Genomic DNA, 20,499 nt, shown 5'->3' on the forward strand with positions numbered 1-20,499 from the left:
CATTTTAATAATCATTTTAAGCTTTCATCTACAGGCTTCTATTTTTCTACTTCTTTGCAGAGCTGCTTAACATTCTGACTTCTCATTTCAGGACTAAGGGATCTTGTGTCCCAGACGCTTGACAAATGATGAGAATAATGTGTGAACCTAGCTCAGACTCTGAGCAGAGTCTATTCAGCAGGTTTCACTGTGATGCAGACACGCTATCCATGTCTGGGATGGTGTTATAGAAGAAGGAGAGTTTTTATAATTAGGAATAATTCAAATGATACATTTTTCATTGTATTTGTGAAATCATCTGTTCAGTCAATGAAGTTTCTTTCTCCCCCTCTTCCTTCCTCCCTTCCATCCTTCCTTGAATTATGCACCATACTAGGAGCTGGGGGTAGAGAAATCAAAACTTTATTTTTGGTCCCCAAGGAGCCTGGGATCAAGGGCAGGTGTTGGGATAGAATGGTGTTTAACAAAGGACCCCTAATGAGTAGCGTATGCCGAGCCAGCAGACGGAAATGTAGGAAGGAAAGGCTTTCTGTAGGAGATGATCCTTGAACTTGGATGTCATTTACAGAGAGATGAAGTGCAGATAGAGTCCAGGGTGAGAGAGGTGGGCTCTGATGCTTCGATATTTTATTTAACTCTGAAAGGTGATGGAGAACCCTAAAGAATTTAAGTAGGAAAATGGCATAATCAAATTGACACTATACTGTTTTTTTGAATAGAGAGTACATTACATGGTTTTAAAACTGAAAAATAATTGTCTAGAAGGGTGTATGGTGAAAAATTTTCCACTTACATAATAACCTTACCCTCCAACAAGCAGTGCATGAGTTTCTTGAGTATCTTCTCAGAGCAGTATTCTGCAAATGTAAGCAAATACAAAAAGAAAGTGTGAATCTATATTCTCCCCTCACCTCCTTTTCACACAAATGATAACATGCCATGCTTTCTTTTTTTAAAAAAAATTTACTTATTTTAATTGGAGGATAATTACTTTGCAATATTGTGATGGTTTTTGCCCTACATCAACATGAATTGGCCATTGTCCTCTCCATTCCTTATCCCTTTATCCTGATGAGATCTCTCCATATCTATATATTAAAACTGTCTTCTTTCTCCCTCAATTTTCCTTCTTTTTCTTTTCTTGTGGCTGCTTAATTTTCCATTTTATGGGTGGCCCACAACTTAGTTAACCATTCCAATCCTGAAGAATATTTAGGTTGTTTCCAACTTTTTTCTGTTCCAAGCAGAGCTTCAATAAATTGTGTTGGATCCAGAAGACAGATATTTTGGAAGGTTCAGTAGGGGCTTGGATATTTGTTGTATGAATGGTTTGAGTGGAGGATTGATGGCTTAGAGAGGAGCTAGGAGAAATGTGAAAGTATGAAGCTGGAGCTAGGAGAAATGTGAAAGTATGAAGCTGGAGCTAGGAGAAATGTGAAAGTATGAAGCTGGAGGCAAAGGAGCCAATTGTGAGGCTACTGCATTTATTGAGAAACAGAAAAGGGGAGAGATGAAAGGGATATATATTTAGGAGACCCAGTAAAACTGGCTGATTGCTTTACTGTTGGGATTAGTGGATGGGCGAGGTCAGGGATGACTTCTTAATAATAGTACATTGGACATTAAAACATTTATTACTTATGTCATAGATGAAAGCAGCTCCATTTTCATTGGGAAATACATGCACAAAATTGAAAGCAACCACCAATAAAGAGAGTGGAAATAGAGAGTAGGAAACCATGATTATTGATCATTACTTTCTGTTACTTCTGATCTTGTTTTTTGAACTCTTCTGCTCTTATTGCTAAACCACTTTTCTGTTTTTATTCTTACTAGCTATTACTCTTTAGTTTCTTTTCTTCTTTTCCTCAAGTTGAATTTTTGTTTTCTAGATCAGAGATCTGACAAGTCCTAATCTGCTGAGAAGTGAGTGAATTGCTTTTTCACTCAAATGATTAGCATGTAAGACACTGTGTCTGCAGGGTATACTTCTGATAGGTATGATTGTGTTGCTGTTTAGAAATTGAGATACAAATGACGTGTCATAAAACTCGCCCTTTCAAAGTTTACAATTCAGCATTTGTTTTAGTATAGACACAAGGTTTCAACAAGTATCATCACTAATTCTAGGACATTTCATCGCCTTTAAAAGAAACCCTTACTCATTAGCACTTATTCCCTCTGCCCACCTCCCTGCAGCCTCTGGCAATCACTAATCTTCCTGTCTCTTTGGCTTCGGCTCTGGGCATTTTGTATAAATGGAATCATACTATATACAGCCTTGTGTGAGTGGATTCTTTCATTTAGCATCATGTTCTCAAGGTTCACCTGTGTGGTACTTCGTTTCTTTTTATGGCTGATTTCTATTTTGTGGATGTGTGACATGTTATTTGTTCATCAGTGGACAAATGAATATTTGGGTTGTTTCCGCTTTTGGGGTATTATGAATAATGTTGCTTTGCACATTATTGTATAGGTCTTTTCATGAATATATGTATTCTTTTATCTTGGGTATAATCCTAGAAGTGGAATTGCATGATCATGTGTTAACTTTTTAGGTAGCTTTTTGAAGAACTGACATTGTTTTCTAAAGCAGCAGTGTTATTTTACATTTCTGCCAGCAACTAGAGGATTGTAATTTTCCTGCATCCTTGTCAACACTTGTTCTTATCTATGTTTCTGGTTACAGCTGTGCTGGTGGAATCTCATTGTAGATTTGGTCTGCATTTCCCCAATGATTCTGACCTGTGTTTATGAACTGAAAATTTTAGGTGTGATCCTCAGTTCTTAAGTTTAGTGCTAGGACAACATGTGAACAAGGTAGCCTCAGTTGCTGCCCTCTCAGTGTTTAGAATTTATGTAAAAGAGTTGTTCAGTCACTAAGTCATGTCTGACTCTTTGCGACCCCATGTACTACAGCATGCCAGGCTTCTCTGTCCTTCACTATCTCCCGGAGTTTGCTCAAACTCATGTCCATTGAGTCAGTGATGCCATCCGACTATGTCATCCTCTGTTACCCCCTTCTCCTCCTGCCTTCAATCTTTCCCAGCATCAGGTTCTTTTCCAGTGAGTCAGCTCTTTGCATGAGGTGGCCAAAGTATTGGAGCTTCAGCTTCAGCATCAATTCTTCCAATGAATATTCAGGACTGATATCCTTTAGGATTGACTGGTTTGATCTCCTTGCAGTCCAAGGGACTTTCAAGAGTCTTCTCCAGCACCCCAATTCAAAAGCATCATTTCTTCAGTGCTCAGCCAGCCTTCTTTATGGTCCAACTCTCACATCCATACATGACTACTGGAAAAACCATAGCTTTAACCAGGTGGATCTTTGTCAGCAAAGTAATGTCTCTGCTTTTTAATGTGCTGTCTTATAGATGGAAACAAAGTAACTGAAGTTGGAGTTTTGATAAGCTATTAAAAAATGACAAGGCGTGGTCCCTAGTAAGTGTTTCAGATTTTCCATTTGAGTAATTTAGGTCTTTTCCATTATCATTGGCAACCTCGACTGACTGAGTTGGTTTTAAAAGATATTGTATGTGGCTTTTTTTTTTTTTTTTTACAGTCTCACAACATTTTTATTGCCTTTTACAAAATAGTCTCTAACAGATTGGAAAGCTTTTTATTTTATTTTATTTTTTTACATGAGCAAAACAGCATTTTATTTATTTTTCACAATAGCAGCTAGATATTTTTTTTTTCCAGTGGGTTTTGTCATACATTGATATGAATCAGCCATAGAGTTACACGTATTCCCCATCCCAATCCCCCCTCCCACCTCCCTTTCCACCCGATTCCTCTGGGTCTTCCCAGCCCACCAGGCCCGAGCACTTGACTCATGCATCCCACCTGGGCTGGTGATCTGTTTCACCATAGATAATATACATGCTGTTCTTTCGAAACATCCCACCCTCACCTTCTCCCACAGAGTCCAAAAGTCTGTTCTGTACTTCTGTGTCTCTTTTTCTGTTTTGCATATAGGGTTATCGTTACCATCTTTCTAAATTCCATATATATGTGTTAGTATGCTGTAATGCTCTTTATCTTTCTGGCTTACTTCACTCTGTATAATGGGCTCCAGTTTCATCCATCTCATTAGAACTGATTCAAATGAATTCTTTTTAACGGCTGAGTAATATTCCATGGTGTATATGTACCACAGCTTCCTTATCCATTCATCTGCTGATGGGCGTCTAGGTTGCTTCCATGTCCTGGCTATTATAAACAGTGCTGCGATGAACATTGGGGTGCACGTGTCTCTTTCAGATCTGGTTTCCTCGGTGTGTATGCCCAGAAGTGGTATTGCTGGGTCATATGGCAGTTCTATTTCCAGTTTTTTAAGAAATCTCCTGTATGTGGCATTTTTATATTTGCTTTTTAAAATAGTTTAAAAGGAATAAGAATATAGTAAAGGAGGAAAATGCTGAGATGTATGAAGGGAAGTGAAGTGAAGTCGCTCAGGTGTGTTCGACTCCTTGCAACCCCATGGATTGTAGCCTACCAGGCTCCTCCATTCTTGGGATTTTCCAGGCAAGAGTGCTGGAGTGGGCTGCCATTTCCTTTGGATGTATAAAGAAGTGGAATATTCTCTGTGCCTCTGACCTCCAGTCATTTAGGAGCTTGGTGACTTTTGCTCTTAAACCTGCTTCCATGATGTGTACAGATATGTTTTCCTTTTTTAAAAAAATTTTTATTTATTTATTTGGCTGTGCCACTTCCTAGTTGCAGTATGTGGGATCTAGTTCCCTGACCAAGTATTGAACCCTGCCCCTCACTGCATTGGGAGCACAGAGTCTTAGCCACTGGACGACCAGGGAAACCCTTTTTATTTTTCATTTATTTATTTGTGTGTGTCTGTGCAGATATACATTATGAAGAGTTTTTTCTAAATAAATTACTGTCCTGAGGAATCTTCACTTCTTTCTGTGACTAGCCGTCCGCTGGGGTATGGAGTCATCTTACTCATTTCTCAGTGGCCCTGTGGCGGGGGATCGCTCGCTGGGTGCGGGCACTTTACACGTGACCCAGGTTCCCTCTGGCTGCAGTGGCCTGACTTCCCGTGTTTCCCCTTTCGCTGCAGATGGTCCCCATCCCTGCCGGAGTGTTTACAATGGGCACAGATGATCCTCAGATAAAGCAGGATGGGGAAGCACCTGCGAGGAGAGTTGCTATTGATGCCTTTTACATGGATGCCTATGAAGTCAGTAATGCTGAATTTGAGAAGTTTGTGAACTCAACTGGCTATTTGACAGAGGTAACGGGATTGGAATGGGGAGGAAGGACTTCATCAGTTGACCACTTTTTACTGTGTTCCCAGTGCTGAGCACTTTATATATGTTTCATCTAATTTTTGTTTTCATAGAAACCCAGCGAGGCAGGTTACTTTTCAGGTGGCAAACTGGGGATTATCAAAGCAGCTTGCCCTGAGTCCCATAGCTGGTTAGTGGTGAGGCTGGGGTTCAGGCCTTGCTGGTGGGACCCCAGCACCTGTCTTTTTAACCTTGACGCTTGAGTGCGTCAGTACTGTAATATGCCAAAGAGTGCCACTGTCCACTCGGGCTTTCTGAGATAACAGCATGTGAAGTAAGACCACCCTTCCCTCTCAAAAAATTATAGTTCATCTGTTTCGGAAGCATGGCATAATTCATAAGTGATAGATGAAGAAGTGCAGCTTTTCACTTCTGTGGTTTTATTCCAGTGCCTGATGACACAACAAGGTTTCCTTTGCCAATTCCAGCCTTTGCTGTGGTTGCTGAATCACAGAGCAATGTTCTGAAAGTGGATGTTTGTCCTTAGTGGTCCTAGGAAGAGGGAGGCTTTCTAGATGATGGAAACTTCTGAGTGTCTCAGATATCCTTGTCATACATATGTAGGTTTCCCATTTTTCTTACCAAAAGGGTCTCCCCTTGCCTTCAGTGTGTGGAGTCCCTGCCTTGTTTTTGCTTTTGTTTCAGGGTAGAACATCTTTTTTATTACAAAAAAAAAAAAAAGAATTCAGAGTGAATACTGAAAGCAAGACAACTTCCAAATTTGGTTTTGCATTTCTTTGGCATTTCCTAAAATATACAGAATGATTGCCTCTTTGTCCCCATTCCTAGTGAGAAGTTTCTGTTCTTTTTGTTTCATGAGAATACTCTCAGATCAAGTTCCTCAATAGTCTGCTGAAGTTAGAAGATGGCTTCTAAGGCAGGAAGTTTCCCGTAGACTAGGGTTCTCCATTGAGATTAGACAGAATGAGTAGAATTTAGGGCGTCTAGGAACATGGATGATGGAATACTACATCTGGATTCTCTAACTGAAATTGAGCATGTCCTTTAGTTAGGAAGTAAACAGTGTGGTACAGAAATGGCAGCAATGCCTGTGACTTTGTCCTCAGCAGAAATCACAGACACTTTGTGTCACATTATTCTTATCGTAGAGATCTTAATCCTAAAATTACTCGTATTCATCTCCACCTTAGAAATGATAATTATGAGACCTTCCACTAGATCTTATTTAATATATTAAAAAATGAAAAAAGACAGATATGTACCTATAGACACACACCTGTATATATTACTATAGCTCACATTTGTTTTGTGAATATTTTGATATAACTCGCTTTCTTTGTAATTGTGTTGATTTTGTTTTATACACTTAAACATTTTATTCTGAGAAGGAGGTTCTTAAGCTTCACCCAACTGCCAAAAGGGCCTAGAGAACAAAAAGGGTTAAAGCCTCACTTTGGATAAAATACTCCATATTTTTATGGCACTTTACAGTCGTTTGTTTTTGTATTTTTCCATTTCTCCAGCTTCATTTTACATCACACTTCCATTGCTCATCACATTCTGATCCTGCTGTTCTTGTTTCTGTTCCGTGCAAACTGGACACTCTCTCCCATCTTTGGGGCACAGCCCATACTTTCCCCTGCATGGAATTTCCTGCCTTTCCCCCTTTTTTATGGCTGTCTCCTTCTCCTTCTTGAGTCATCTCATTTTTCTCAGGGAGGCTTCCTCTGCCCACTCTCAAAAGGAGACTTTTCTCAAGACTCTCCACTTTACAATGTCAAATAAAGTTGTACTTATTTTCTTCCTTTCTTTTTTCAACTTGACTTTTGTTAAAGGTGCTCCATATATAAGTGCTCTAAGGTCAGAGTCCATGCCTGTGTAATATTGACCTTGTATCTCTATCATGTAGCCCAAAGGCAGGCATCTGGTAGGTCTTTGATCAGTGTTGTTGAATGAGGGAGTGGTCCAGGTTTTTAGACATGGTGATGCCACAAGGAAATACAGGAAGAAGAACTGGGATGCATAAAAGTTGATGAGCTCGAATCAGGAAAAAGAATTTGAGGCGCTCATAAGGCCTGAAATCCAGGGATGTAGTAGGCAGTTACTCTCATTTAGTGAGGAGAGGATATGTATGCAGGTAGAGATCTGAGCATCATTTGAAGTGCTGGCAGTGGTTAAAATGATGAAATCGCCAGAGTTTGTCCAGCAGCAGGTCCGTGCCCCTAAAGTGGGATCTCTTAGACCACCTATATTAGAATCACCAGTGTAGCTGTTCATACGTTCAGGTTCCTTTGTCTCACCCCAGACCTCCAGAATCAGAAGCTCTGGGCTTGGGGAGCAGTAATGTGTGGAGGCAATAAGCTTGCCGGCTGATCTCAACTGCACAGGGCCCAGGAGCCACTGGAATAGAGTAAGAAGATCAGAGGAGCAGGAGAGAACACCAGGGAGCAACAGTGTTTTAGGGGCTAGACGGAGAGCCCAGGCATTTCAGGAGATGAGTAGGAAGAATCCGTAAGGAGGAAGAAAACCGGAAGAGTAGAATCATGGAAACCAAGAGGCTACTTTACATATTTGCTGACTGGGGCCACACGCAGCAAAGAAAACCAAGTAGATACAGACTTGAGACAGTAACATTAAATAAAAATGATTAAAATACAGATTTCTGCCCGGTGTTCAAGTTGGCCACTTCAGATTTATCAGCACAGCGGATGCCTTAGTGGCGCTAGAATGGAGCTAGAATTCATAGTGGAGCTAGAATGTGTCAGAATATCAGCAAAGAGTGCCATTTGCTTCTTTTAGCTAGATTCCAGGAGTAGAACAAAGGAAAAGGTTGATATGTGTTCTGATATGTAAAGAATCCTGTTATTTTCCAAAGTCATTTATAATACTTGGGGAGATGTGTTTCCATCAACAGAAACAATCACAGGCTCAAAAGCTAATCTGTTCCAGTCTGCATCCTTATCAGCTACATGAGCCTAAAATGAAAATGGGCTCTGTAAGTGACACTAACCTGTTTTAATAGGAAGCCAGATGCTTTAATGTCTTTTCTGAATCCTTTGGGAGATCACAGATAAAATTAAGTTCATTTGGACGAGAAGAACCACTCAAGTAGCATACACAGAAAATGGTGCTTATGAAATGTGTTACTGCAAACTTTTCTGGATTTTTATTTCCCTTCTTTCCTTCAGGCTGAGAAGTTTGGTGACTCCTTTGTTTTTGAAGGCATGTTGAGTGAGCAGGTGAAGTCTGACATCCAGCAGGCAGTAAGTAATGTTTTAACAGGCTCTCATATTTCTCTACTGCTCATTAGAAACGGCTTGGGTGAAAAATCCAAACAAGTCCTTCCCCTTCCCCCAGATACCTCACCATTTCCTGCTATAGATTTTCCCCTAGGACAGGCCTCTGGACTAGGATACCATGTCTTGAAGAAAATAACACAAACCTGGGATAATGTCTAAAGTGTTGAATCTGACTTGAGCTACTATCTTGTGAACCTGAGTTCACAGTGAACCTGAGTATAAGTGAAGCTTACCTGGGCTTTAAACACTTCTGGGTTTCTTTTACTTATAACCCTCCATTCTAGAATGGAGGGTTAAATGTGTGTTTTGTTTTTTTTTTTCCTTCAATTTATTTCTATTCTTAAAGTCTTGGTCTCATCAGGTGTTGGTATGGAGAGAGAGCGTCCTTTTAAAGGATTCGTGAATTCACGTGATCAGAGTAACATTTATGAAAGGGGCCCTTTGCTCTGGATGATCACAGGAAATTGAGGCCAGAACCTGGTCCCTACCATCCAGGGTGAACCCTCTTTTAGAGGGGATTCCGGGGAGTCGTGGAAACAGTGGATGAGGCCTCTAGAAGCACCTGTGTGGTGAGGGGAGCTCAGGGTTTCTGTTGCAGACATTTTAGTAGGTTTGTGTATATTTGAAGTGAAAGTGAAAAGTGAAAGTGTTAGTCACTCAGTCCTGTCTGACTCTTTGCGACCCCATGCATTGTAGCCTATCAGGCTCCTCTGTCCATGGGATTCTCCAGGCAAGAGTTTACCATGCCCTCCTTCAGGGGATCTTCCCAAGCCAGGGGGTGAACCCGGGTCTCCTGCTTTGCAGGCAGATTCTTTACTGTCTGTGTATATTTGAGTATATATTTACTTATCTGTCTCATGAGAAGGCAAAAAAATATACAAGGGAAGGAGGGTAGGTAAGCTGGAAAGCTGAGGGTTCGCAAAACAGGGCTGAGGATGCAGAAGAAGGAGGTGGTGAGAGAGGAAAGGAAACAGGGTCAGCTGACCCCAGAGAGACTGAATAAGACCTCGACCTGGAAGACGGGAATTCAGCACTAATCTTCCTTTCTTATACAGGTTCCCTTTCAACTCCTGCCTGAATCTCGTCTTTATGTGTTAGCATCACCATTCTCTCTTGTGAGCTAACCATCCTGGCTTGAGTTGGCTTTCTGTACACTCATGTAGAAAACCTGGGGGAGTAAGGGGGAAAGATGAGGTAAAACCAGACTTGCTCTCAAGCCATTTTATAGGAGAATCAGGCCTCCTTTATGTGTACATTTCATATTACTTTATTTTTTATTTTATTTTTTGTCCTGCTGCCTTGCAGCATTTGGGATCTTAGTTCCCTAACCAGGGATGCCGAGCCTTAAGCAGTGGACTGCCAGGGAAGTCCCAGTGTTTTAAAAAACATGACTGAGTTCCATCTGAATCTCAAAGTTTTCTTTACAAGTTTACATTACAAGTCTGTTATGTTATCTGATATACCCTGCTCCCCCCTTCTTAAAGGGGTTTGGGGTCACACTAGCTTAGTGTTGATGAGCAAGCAGCTCAGGCTGTCAGGTCTTGTTTTGCGATAGGGAGTGCAGATGGGGGAGGGCATGCACTTTTGTGTTTTGCGCTTTCAGATACAAGGCCTCTTGTCACTTGAGAACCTCTGAGCGCTTTAGGCATGAAGACTGATTATTACTAGGTTCTGCTGGTGCCCTGTTAAACCCACAGTGAAGTGTGTGGTGGTAACCAGGACGAGGATAAGCAGCTGTTACCCGGTCGTAGTGTTGGTCACTCACTTAAGTGCTCATAATGGAAAAGCAAACCTTTTTAATCATGTTTAGAAAGGGCTGGAATGAGTGAAATGAACCTGTTGGTGATCTGAGGGAGCTAAGTTTTTGTTTTTTCAGCCTCCTCTTAGGTCTTGGCATACCCTCATGCACTAGTCCTATTTTTAAGCTGGTGTTTCCACGAGTGTGGGAGAGGAGATGGGCCACAAGGTGACTTTACGTGAAGCAGGTGAATCAAGGTGGTACATGGCCAGATATAAGATCACACAGTCTCAGGCTCAGGGCTCTTGTAAGACCTGATTAAGTTGAAAAGAAAGTCTCATCTGAGTGTTTGCTTGTCACTAAAACTCAGTGAAAGTGAAAGTTGCTCAGTCGTGTCTGACTCTTTGCGACGCCATGGACTATACAGTCCATGGAATTCTCCAGGCCAGAATCCTGGAGTGGATTCTTAGTTCCCTTCTCCAGGGAATCTTTCCAACCCAGGAATCGAACTCAGGTCTCCCACATTTCAGGCAGATTCTTTACCAGCTGAGCCACCAAGGAAGCCCCTAAAGCTCAGTAGTACTTACTAATGCCCTTTTTAACATAAAAAATAGGCCTCAAAACCTTCCCCAGCTTTCACTGGCTGGCTGGGATTTATTAATGTGATTTACTCTTATGTATATTTTAAATGTAATTATTTTATAAGATTATTAACTTTCATGTAGTTGTTTTAGATATTTACGCTCATGTGATTATGTTTGATATAATTCTTTGAAATAAATGTAATTAAATTAATTATTTTAAATGTCGTAAATGTTCTCTGATGACAGGAAACACTAGGGGTGTAACTTTTCAGAAAAAGCCTTTCCATTGTAAAAGAAAAATCAAATACAGATCACACAAATCAACTGTGTCATTTTACTGTGTTACTCTAAAGCAGACATCACTGTAACCTTGTCGTAAGTCAGGAATTAGAATTTTGCCACCTGCCCTAGCGACCCCAACCATGTGCCACATCCTGATCACCACCTGCTCTGTCCCTGAAGTAGCCACTATCTTGCTTTTTTTTAAATAGTTTTTTTTGTTGTTGTTTGTTGTTGTTTGGCCGCACCATGCAGCAAGTGGGATCTTAGTTCCATGACCAGGGATCGAACCTGTGCCCCCTGCATTGGAAGCATGGAGTATTGACCACTGCACCACCAGGGAAGTCCCTATCTTGCTTTTTAAAGTAGGTTCTTCTCTGCATTTCTTTATAGTATTATCAGCAGGCGTGTATCCACAAGACTGCCAATGTTTAGTCCTGCCCATTTAAAGCAAATTTGTGTCTTTTAAGATTTTTTTTTGACTAAGTTAAGACTGTTATCATCTGTGGATTTCCCTTCCATTATCCTGTTCCTCCCCAGCCCCCGACCCTTGTCTGCCGCACCCCCCACCCCGCACCCCCCAACAATTTATCTGTGAAAGAATCCAGGGTTTTTTTCTGGATTGTCCTCTCATGTTGCATCTCAGCTCTTCCTTCTGTCCTGTGCATTTCCTGCCAGTGGTGTCTAGATCCATAGACCTGATCAGATTCACGTATGGACCCCATTGCAAGACCTCAGATAGTGACACGTTCTTACACCACCAGGCACATGATATCTTTCTCTCTTTTTGTAATGTTACCTGCTGTTAATGCTCAGTGTCAAAATCCACGAGTTCATTGGGAGTTGGAAAATGTTGGGAATATAATAGTTTTTTTTTTTAATTAATTGAGACTTTATAGAGAGGTGGTTCCCTCATCTGCTATTTTCATAACTGTTGATACTGTTCATACAAGAAAGATAGAGTAAATGCTTGATTCTTCACTAAGTTTTAAAATAAAGAAGCGATCCCCTATTACTCTCTAGAAATAACCAATTAGATTTCTTTTTTTAAATTAAACATTTAAAGAATATTTTAAATTTACATGCAGTTGTAAGAAATAATACAGATATCCCATGCACCCTTCCCCTGGATTCCTCCAGTGCTAGCATCTGAACAACCACAGAACAGTTTCACAAACAGGAAGTTGACAATTGACACAACCCACTTACCTTCATCTGGTTTTACCAGTTTTATATGTACTCATTGGTATGTGTGTATTTAGTCCTGTATCGTTTTATCAGAAATGTAGATTTTTATAATACATTATAATCAATATATATAATCATATAATATATATAATTATATATATAATCAATATATATAATCAATATATATATAATCAATATATTATAATTATAATACAATATAATCACCAGTTTTTTTTAAAAAAGCGTCATAAACCTATGGATTTAAACAGCCTTAAACATTCTTTGTTTTCTTCTTTAGTAACTCTTAATATATCTGTTTGTAGGATTCAATTTCAGTGTTTATCATTCCTTTTGAATCATTTCTGTCTTTTTTTTTAATTAACATCTTTTCTTCCTTTACATCTTTGTCTCTTAGATATTCTTGTATTCATTTCTGAAATGGCCTTTTCTTTTGATTTAGTTATTTCTTGATTTATCTACCTCATCTGAGTTTGCGGATCCTATTTTATTTTATCCTCTCATGAGTCATTTTCTTAATGCCCTTGACCTCATTTTGACATGGCGTTTTGAGCATCACTTACCCTTTAGAAGAAGGCGTGATCCAGGGTAGCTTCTGTCGCTTGAAGAACTCTTTATCTTCAGTTGTGCTCACATGGGCCTCAAAAACATGATCTCCTGTTTGTTTGCTCAGAATTTCCTGCATCTCTTCCCTTCCACTCCTTCTCCTCCTTTTCTCTCTTGTCCCTTGTTTTCTAGTGTTTGATTTTATTCTCGCAGCTTTATCCTTGGTGAGGGACTCTGTTCTGGAAGGGACCCTAGCAGGTCAGTGTCAGGAATTCTCGGGCCAAGACTGTTCAATGGCCTTTGTACTTTCTCATCACGGGTCCCTAACGCGCACTTACGCCACAGTGGGCAGACTCCATTCCCCTTTTCATTGCTTCCTCACACTGTAATTCTCTGCTTTCCGGTGATACCCGCTGGCTGCTTTGGGATTGTCCTCATCACGGCTCTGATGACTTGTTGCTTTCTTCTGTTTTCTCCTGTCCAGCCGTGGCGGCCGTGCAGGTGGTGTGGCTGTTGGCAGTTTTCCTTTGCATCTTTGTGTTCTGGTTTAGTAAAGGTACCTTGTCACATGGATTGGCTCTGCATGTTGTGCTTAGGATTTGGGTGTTTTATATAGTGGTTATCTAATTGCTGTGTCTGGTTCTACACATCGACTTGGAGAGATTCAAACTGTGCCGATGCTGCTGTCCTCTTGGGTTTGTTTGTTTTTTAATGTAAAACGTTTAGAGTCAAAGCATCAGTCTACCTCTCAGGATTTTCTTGTAGAGATAAATGGTGAATTTAATGGTGAGAAACAGAGTAGATGTGTGTGCAGAAGTTTACCTACTTGTGATTATTACTTGGATGTTTCATTTAAAACAGTGTCTTAAAAACTATAGCTATCAAATCCTAGAAGGGATTAAGGCTAGCTTTTGTCGTTGTTTTTTTTGGTTTTGTTTTTTTACTCTAGATAACTTAAAATACCTTAAAAGGATGGTATTTAAAATATATTATTTCTAAAGAGTATGTTTCATTTTTACCCTTGTGTCATTAATGTATCTGCTAAATCTTCGACAGAGGAATAGCAGTGAGATGGGAAAAAACAGTTCTTCTTGGTGGGAACCTGAGAAATAATGATCATCTATTTGTTTGTGCTTTAATATTTTCAAAATTGTTAACAGTTTAAGGAAACAAATTGCTGAGTAAGTGTCCTTGAAAAAGGAGGATGAGAAGCTATTTTGAGATGATCTTTTCAACTGAAAGCCAATTTCATTAAGGATTCAGAATTACCAAGACTGCTTCTCCTTTTTCTTCTTTTTTCAAATTAAAAAAAAAAGTCTCTTCTGCCTAAAGGACATCTTTTGGTAAATGTTTTTTTTATTAATTTTGTTCAAATATATCTTGCTTCATTACTGAAAGATGGAAATGGCAACCCATTCCAGTATCCTTGCCTGGAAAATCTCATGGACAGAGGAGCCTGGTGGGCTGCAGTCCATGGGGTTGCAAAGAGTCAGGCACGACTGAGCGACTAACACTTACACTGAAAGATAATTGAACTAAGTAAGAATTTACAGTTGGCAGTTATTTCCTGCCAGTACACTGTAGGGTTTAGTTCGCTGTCTTCTCATTTTTGTCATTGCTTTTAAAACGTCAGCCATCAGGAACTTCTGTGGCTGTTCTTCTGTAGGTCATCGAGTTCGGCCCACTGTTAAAACGACCTCCTGTCTTTGTTACTCTATAGTCTCACTGCGATTTGCCTAGATGTTGGTTTCTTTCCATTTTTCTGCTTCAGTTTCATTGAGTTTCCTGAATCTGAGGACAAGTGTTTTTAAATCATATCTGGATTATTCTTAACCATGATCTTTTTGAGTATTGCCTTTTTCTCCATTCTTTGCTCTGGGGCTCCAGTTAGATGTTGGTTTGTCACCCAGTCTTCCATGTCCCTTAACTTCACATTTGAGTGAATATATATTTGTGTGTATATTTATACTATATATACTTAATATAGTTATTTTTAAAATATATGTGTATATTTTATACTATATACATTAGTATGTATATTTCATTTTAATTTCTGTTAGCTTTTGACTATATCTTTGGTGTTTTTTTTAAGTCTTCAAATATATTTTGCTTCATTACTGAAAGATAATTTAAGTATCTTTAAGTATAAAATAAAATTAAAGTTTAATTTTTAAGTATAAAATTAAAGTTGCTCTAAGAATTAGAATATACACACCTAACTCCTCACAATCTGCTACAGAGTTAACATTTTAAGACTTACTATAAAAAAAAAAATAATAAGACTTACTACAGAAGCCTTATTACCATGTAGGTTCCTTTACCCGACTCCCTATATTATAGTTGTTATATATAGTAAGTACATCTTCATAAATGGGAAAGAAACCCCAACATTTTGCTTGTAACACTCATACATATTTTTTGTAATTTAAAGGAGAAAATAATCTATTCCATTTACCCAAACTATTTTTGTTGTTCTTCCTTTATTCCTAAAGTTCCATATTTCCCTTCAGCTGAAAAAACTTGCTTTAGCATTTCTTTTAGAGCAAGTCTTATGGTGATGAATTCTCTTACTTTTTGTTTATCTGCAATGTGTTTATTTTACCTTTATTCTTGAAGGATGTTTTCACTGGATACAAAGTCCTGGGTTGACACTTCTTTGCTTTCCTGACTTTAAAATATTGTCTCACTCTTTTCTGTTCATGTGGTTTCTAATAATAGACATTTGAACCACTAATCTCTCGTATGTATTGTGTCATTTGTTTTACTGACTTCTTTCAAGATATTTCAAAAATCTTTTATCTTTAGCGGTTTGATTATAATGCTTTTGGACATTGTTTTCTTAGAGATTATCCTGTTTGGGGTTTGTTGAGGTTCTTGTGTCTGTAAATTTATGTCTTTAACCATATTTTGTGGAGTGTCCAGCCATTATTACAAATATTTTTTCAACACCAATTTCTCCTCTCATTTTGGGATACGACACGCTAGTGTTAGACTTTTTATTATTGAAGAGGTTCCTTAGACTTTGTTCATTTAAAAAAATTTTTTTTCTCTGTTTTTAGATTATATACTAGTGATACAATCTAGTATTCTAGTGATATATCTTCAAGCTTCCTGTTTTCTCTGTCATTTTCATTCTGCTCTTAAGCCTACCCAGTGAATTTCAGATACTGTATTTTGCAATTCTGAAGTTTCCTTTTTAAAAAATAGCTCCCGTTTCTCTGCTGAGAATGAATGCCTAGCTTTTTATTCATTTCAAGAGCATTCACCTTTATGTCCTAGCTGATAGTTATAATAGCTGTTTTGGTCTTTGTTCAATAATTCCAACATTTGGGTCATCTTGGGGTTTGCACCTGTTCATTTTCTTTTCCCTTCACTTTTGGGTCTCTGGATCCTGTTATAATACTCTGGAGAATGTTGACTTTTTTTTTGGGGGGGGGGCAGTTAACCTGGTAACCTGGTTAAGTACAAATCAGAAGTTTTGCCTTGGCTACCGCTAGTAGTGATTTTGTAGCTCTGTTTGTTCGCCTTTTCATGCTAGCATAGCACCTTAATTATTTTTTCTTCATTCTAACTAGAATTTTACTTTTTAAAAAATTATAGTTATTTACAATCTTGTGTTAATTTCTGCTGTAAAATGATTCAGATATGTGTATACAATATTTTTAAAAATATCCTTATTTAGTATGGTTTATCACATTTCACTTGTTTAATCAATTTCTTATAGGGATATTAATGCCTACCTAAAAAAAAAAATGCCTACCTAGTTGTTGTCATCAGTTGCTAAGTCATGTCTGACTCTCTTTGACCCCATGGACTGCAGCATGCCAGGCTTCCCTGTCCTTCACTGAACTCATGTCCACTGAGCCTACCTAGTAGAGTATTGTAAAGATCAAATGAAGTCATATCATAGAACCACCTAGTAGTACAATGTCTGGCACATAAAGAGCCTTTTAGTAAATGTTGCACTGGTTTCTTCAGATGGACTGTCTCTTTGCTTGGCCTAATTGAAAATTTAGTTAAATTTCCTTTGCTTTACTTTTGCCCATTCTTAAGAATTGGCATTGCCACATATAGCATTGTACTAAATTACAGTGATATTTTCAAAGGATTTGCTGTCATGGGATAAATCTTCTTGGATTATTTCAGAGTCCTTGGCTAGAGGAATATGCAAGTGATATATCTTTTTTGGTAGGAAAGTGAGATAAAATATATGTAACATAAAATTTACCATTTTAACTATTTTTAAATGGACAATTCATTAAAGTTATGTACCTTCCCAATGTTGTACAACCCTCATCACCACTATGCACTTAAAGAACTTGTTCGCCATCCCAAACAGAAACTCTGTACCATTAAACAGTAATTTCCTATTTTCCCCTCCCCTAGCCCCTGGTAAACCTTGATTCTACTTTGTGTCTGTATCAATTAGTCTGTTCTAAGTGCCCCATAGAAGGAATCTTACAGTATTTGTCCTTTTATGGCTGGCTTATTTCACTTAGGATAATGTGTTTAAGATTCATTCATGTTGTACCATGTAGCAGAATTTCAATCCTGGATAAACAACCAAAGGCTACTGTATAGCACAGGCAACTGTATTCAGTATTCTGGGATTAACCATAATGGAAAAGAGTATTTTTAAAAAGTGTATTTATATGTACAACTGAATCACTTTGTTGTATAGCAGAAATTAATACAACATTGTAAATCAACTATACGTCAGTAAAAAAGAATTCCATTCCCTTTTTAAAACTGAATAATATTCTGCTGTTTCTGTATACCACATTTTGTTTATCTGTCAGTCGACATTTGGTTTGTTTTCAGCTTTTGGCTATTATGAATAATGCTGCCGTGAACACTGGTGTACAGGTGTCTGACTGTGCTTTCAGTTCTTTTGGGTGTATATAGTGACATTTATTTGAATTCATGCCTCCTTGATTGTCTGCCATCCATCCGTGGGGTCTGTTTTTTGACTTGTAGAAGAAATGAGCTGAGCTCCCTCTGTCTGAAGATTTCCTTTCTGGATTTAAATGTAGCCTGTTTGTTTAGCAAGCCATCAGAAATGTCCTCTTGTCACCTAGGTACTGTACTCCTCCTGGGAATACTAGGATGAAAGCTACCTTCCCTGTCTTTTAACTGCTCAAAGTCTAAGGAATGCAGTAGCATTGAATTCAAACCAATATTAGGTGTTTTTTTTTTTTTTTCTGAATTATGACTTTTTAATATGAAATATATTAGAGAAACAAGAATGAAAACACGTATATCATCTGTTTAGAATTTATCAAAAAGAGTAAGAGTATATGAAGTCCATCCCATCCTGAAGTGGAAGTACCTCAGCAGTGCCGATGAAGAGAAGTGGTGAGGAGTAGGCAGGGATGCCTGCAAAGCTGAATTTGTTAGGGTGATCGGGGAATGCCTGTGTGAGGAAAAGGCATTTTAGGGAAGCCTTTCAAGTGAGGAAGAACAGATCTGGGGATCAGCTAGGACAAAGCTCTGGTGGAGTGCCTTCCACGTCCTGATGCTTTGACTAACCATATTCAGTTTTGCATGGTCAGGTTTCAGCTAAACTTACTCTGGGCAGTCCATTTGAAATGCCTGTCTGTTGTCCAACATTTCAGATTGAGATACTTCCATTTATTTGTTCTTACAGCTTCTTATGCCTTCCTTTCACATTATTTATCTCACTCATCATTATTTGTGTAGGTGTTTGTTGAATGCCCTTTTCTTTACCTGAACCGTCCTGTGATGGTGGGTGAAGCTGTTCGCGTATTATTCACCATCTCCCAAGCATAATACCTGTCACTTAATAAAGACTTAATAAATATTTGCCAAAAAATGAACGAATGCCATTTGAGTATCCTCTATGGGAGCATTCATTTTTGAGAGCTGCGGGACTCAGACCTGGTATGACCTGTCTCATGTTGGAAAGGCAGCTTTTTCTTGGCATGAGAATGCTGATTTGATCAACAGGGTGAAGGTGAGTTCATAGAAACGGAGTTTTTCAGGAAGTCTGATCCAGGGTTGGCTGGATAAGAAGAGAACATGGTCAGACAACCGTGTTCTATGTCTGGTTTTGAAAAGGCTGGTTGTCTGCCTGTCCTGGGAGTCAGTATGTGTTGTAGACTCAGGAAGCAACTGATAACCCTGGAAGGTGAGAATCCAATAAAGTAGGATAACAGGGCACAGTATTTGATTCCAACCAGCTCTAAAACAAGGCCACTGATCAGAATGAGTGTTAGTGAGGCACGGTGGGCTCCCAAAGGCTCAGATTTCAAATATCTCTTTAAGAGGTTCTTAAGTGTCTTTTCAAGTCGTGGGTCTTTTGAGGTCTGACTTGGATTAGAAAATAAAGATGATTCTCTGATCTCCTACCTCCCAGGTGTTGGCATTTGTGCTGTAAACCTCCACAGTGAGACAAAGACTGTCAGATAGGGAGTTCTGCCCAGGGGATATGCAGCTTTAGGAAAAACTTATGCAAAAAAAGAGGATTTGGAATGGATGAAACTTTCAGAATCATCTGTGAAAAACTTTCCTCTTATAGATGAGGCAACCATGGCCCAGGAGGGGAAATAGCTTGTCTCAGTTCTTGGAAATGTTTAAGGGGTGTGTGTGTGTGTGTGTGTGTGTGTGTGTGTGTGTGTGTGTGTGTGTGTGTGTGTGTGTGTGTGTTTAAGGGTAGTGTGTGTGTGTGTGTGTGTGTGTGTGTGTGTGCGCGCGCGCGCTTACACTCAGTTGTGTCTGATTCTTTGTGACTCCCCAGACTTAGCCCACCAGCCTCCTCTGTCCATGGAATTTTGCAGGCAAGAATACTGGAGTGGGTTGCCATTTCCTGCTCCAGAGGATCTTCCTGACCCAGGGATCGAACCCACATCTCCTGTGTCTCCTGCATTGGCATGTGGGTCCTTTACCACCAGCGCCACCCGAGGACCAGCCTAGTACCTTTCCGTCAGAGACCCTTTTGCAAAACCCATAGGACAAGGGCTGATTCCCCCTCTCTATAAAAGCATGTCCTGTTGAAACACTAAAGTTTTAGTTGGTGTTTATCCAGCAGAGGGTCACCCATGGTGGGGAGGGGTTTGGAAACCATGGAAGCCTCAGGAACAGGTGAGCTTATTTGCTAAATAAATGTTTATCCCATTTATACTATGCACCAGGCAGTGTTCCAAGTACTGCGGATGTACGTCCTCACTCTCCTGGGAGTTATAGCTCTAGGGAGAAACATACTCTACACAAGTGAACTTTTAACTAACTATGCTAATGGCCTGTGAATAAAATAAAACAGAGTAATGGGGGAAAGAGTGGTTGTGTATTGTGGGATTGGGCTCTTTTATGGGGGGGTCGTGGGGTGGCCTCTCTAAGGAAGTGACACCTGAGCTGAAACCTAACTGGTGAGTAGGATCCAGCATGACCAGTAATGAAGGAGTGATAAACAGGGGGAAATGGGGTGGGAACTAGGCTTAGGTTGGAGAAGTAGCAGCAGCTGGATGACCTAGACTTTGTGAGCCTCAGAGAAGTTTGGGTTTGTTCTTTAATGCAGCTGGAAGCCACTGGATCTAGTTAACTTTTTTTAAAATTTATTTTAT

At 39.4% G+C, this 20,499-nt stretch overlaps 1 protein-coding gene across 2 annotated transcripts in view; it reads left to right on the forward strand.

Moving 5' to 3' along the window:
• Positions 1-20,499, forward strand: part of SUMF1 (sulfatase modifying factor 1) — an 86,826-nt gene that overhangs the window by 7,277 nt on the left and 59,050 nt on the right. For both annotated transcript variants that reach the window (XM_065933266.1, XM_065933265.1), the window contains exons 2-3: positions 5,078-5,251; positions 8,456-8,530. In XM_065933266.1, the coding sequence (XP_065789338.1) occupies positions 5,078-5,251; positions 8,456-8,530 (249 nt within the window). The remainder of the gene's footprint in view (positions 1-5,077; positions 5,252-8,455; positions 8,531-20,499) is intronic.

The sequence above is a fragment of the Muntiacus reevesi genome, chromosome 4 (genome assembly GCF_963930625.1).
Source record: "Muntiacus reevesi chromosome 4, mMunRee1.1, whole genome shotgun sequence".
NCBI lineage: Eukaryota > Metazoa > Chordata > Mammalia > Artiodactyla > Cervidae > Muntiacus > Muntiacus reevesi.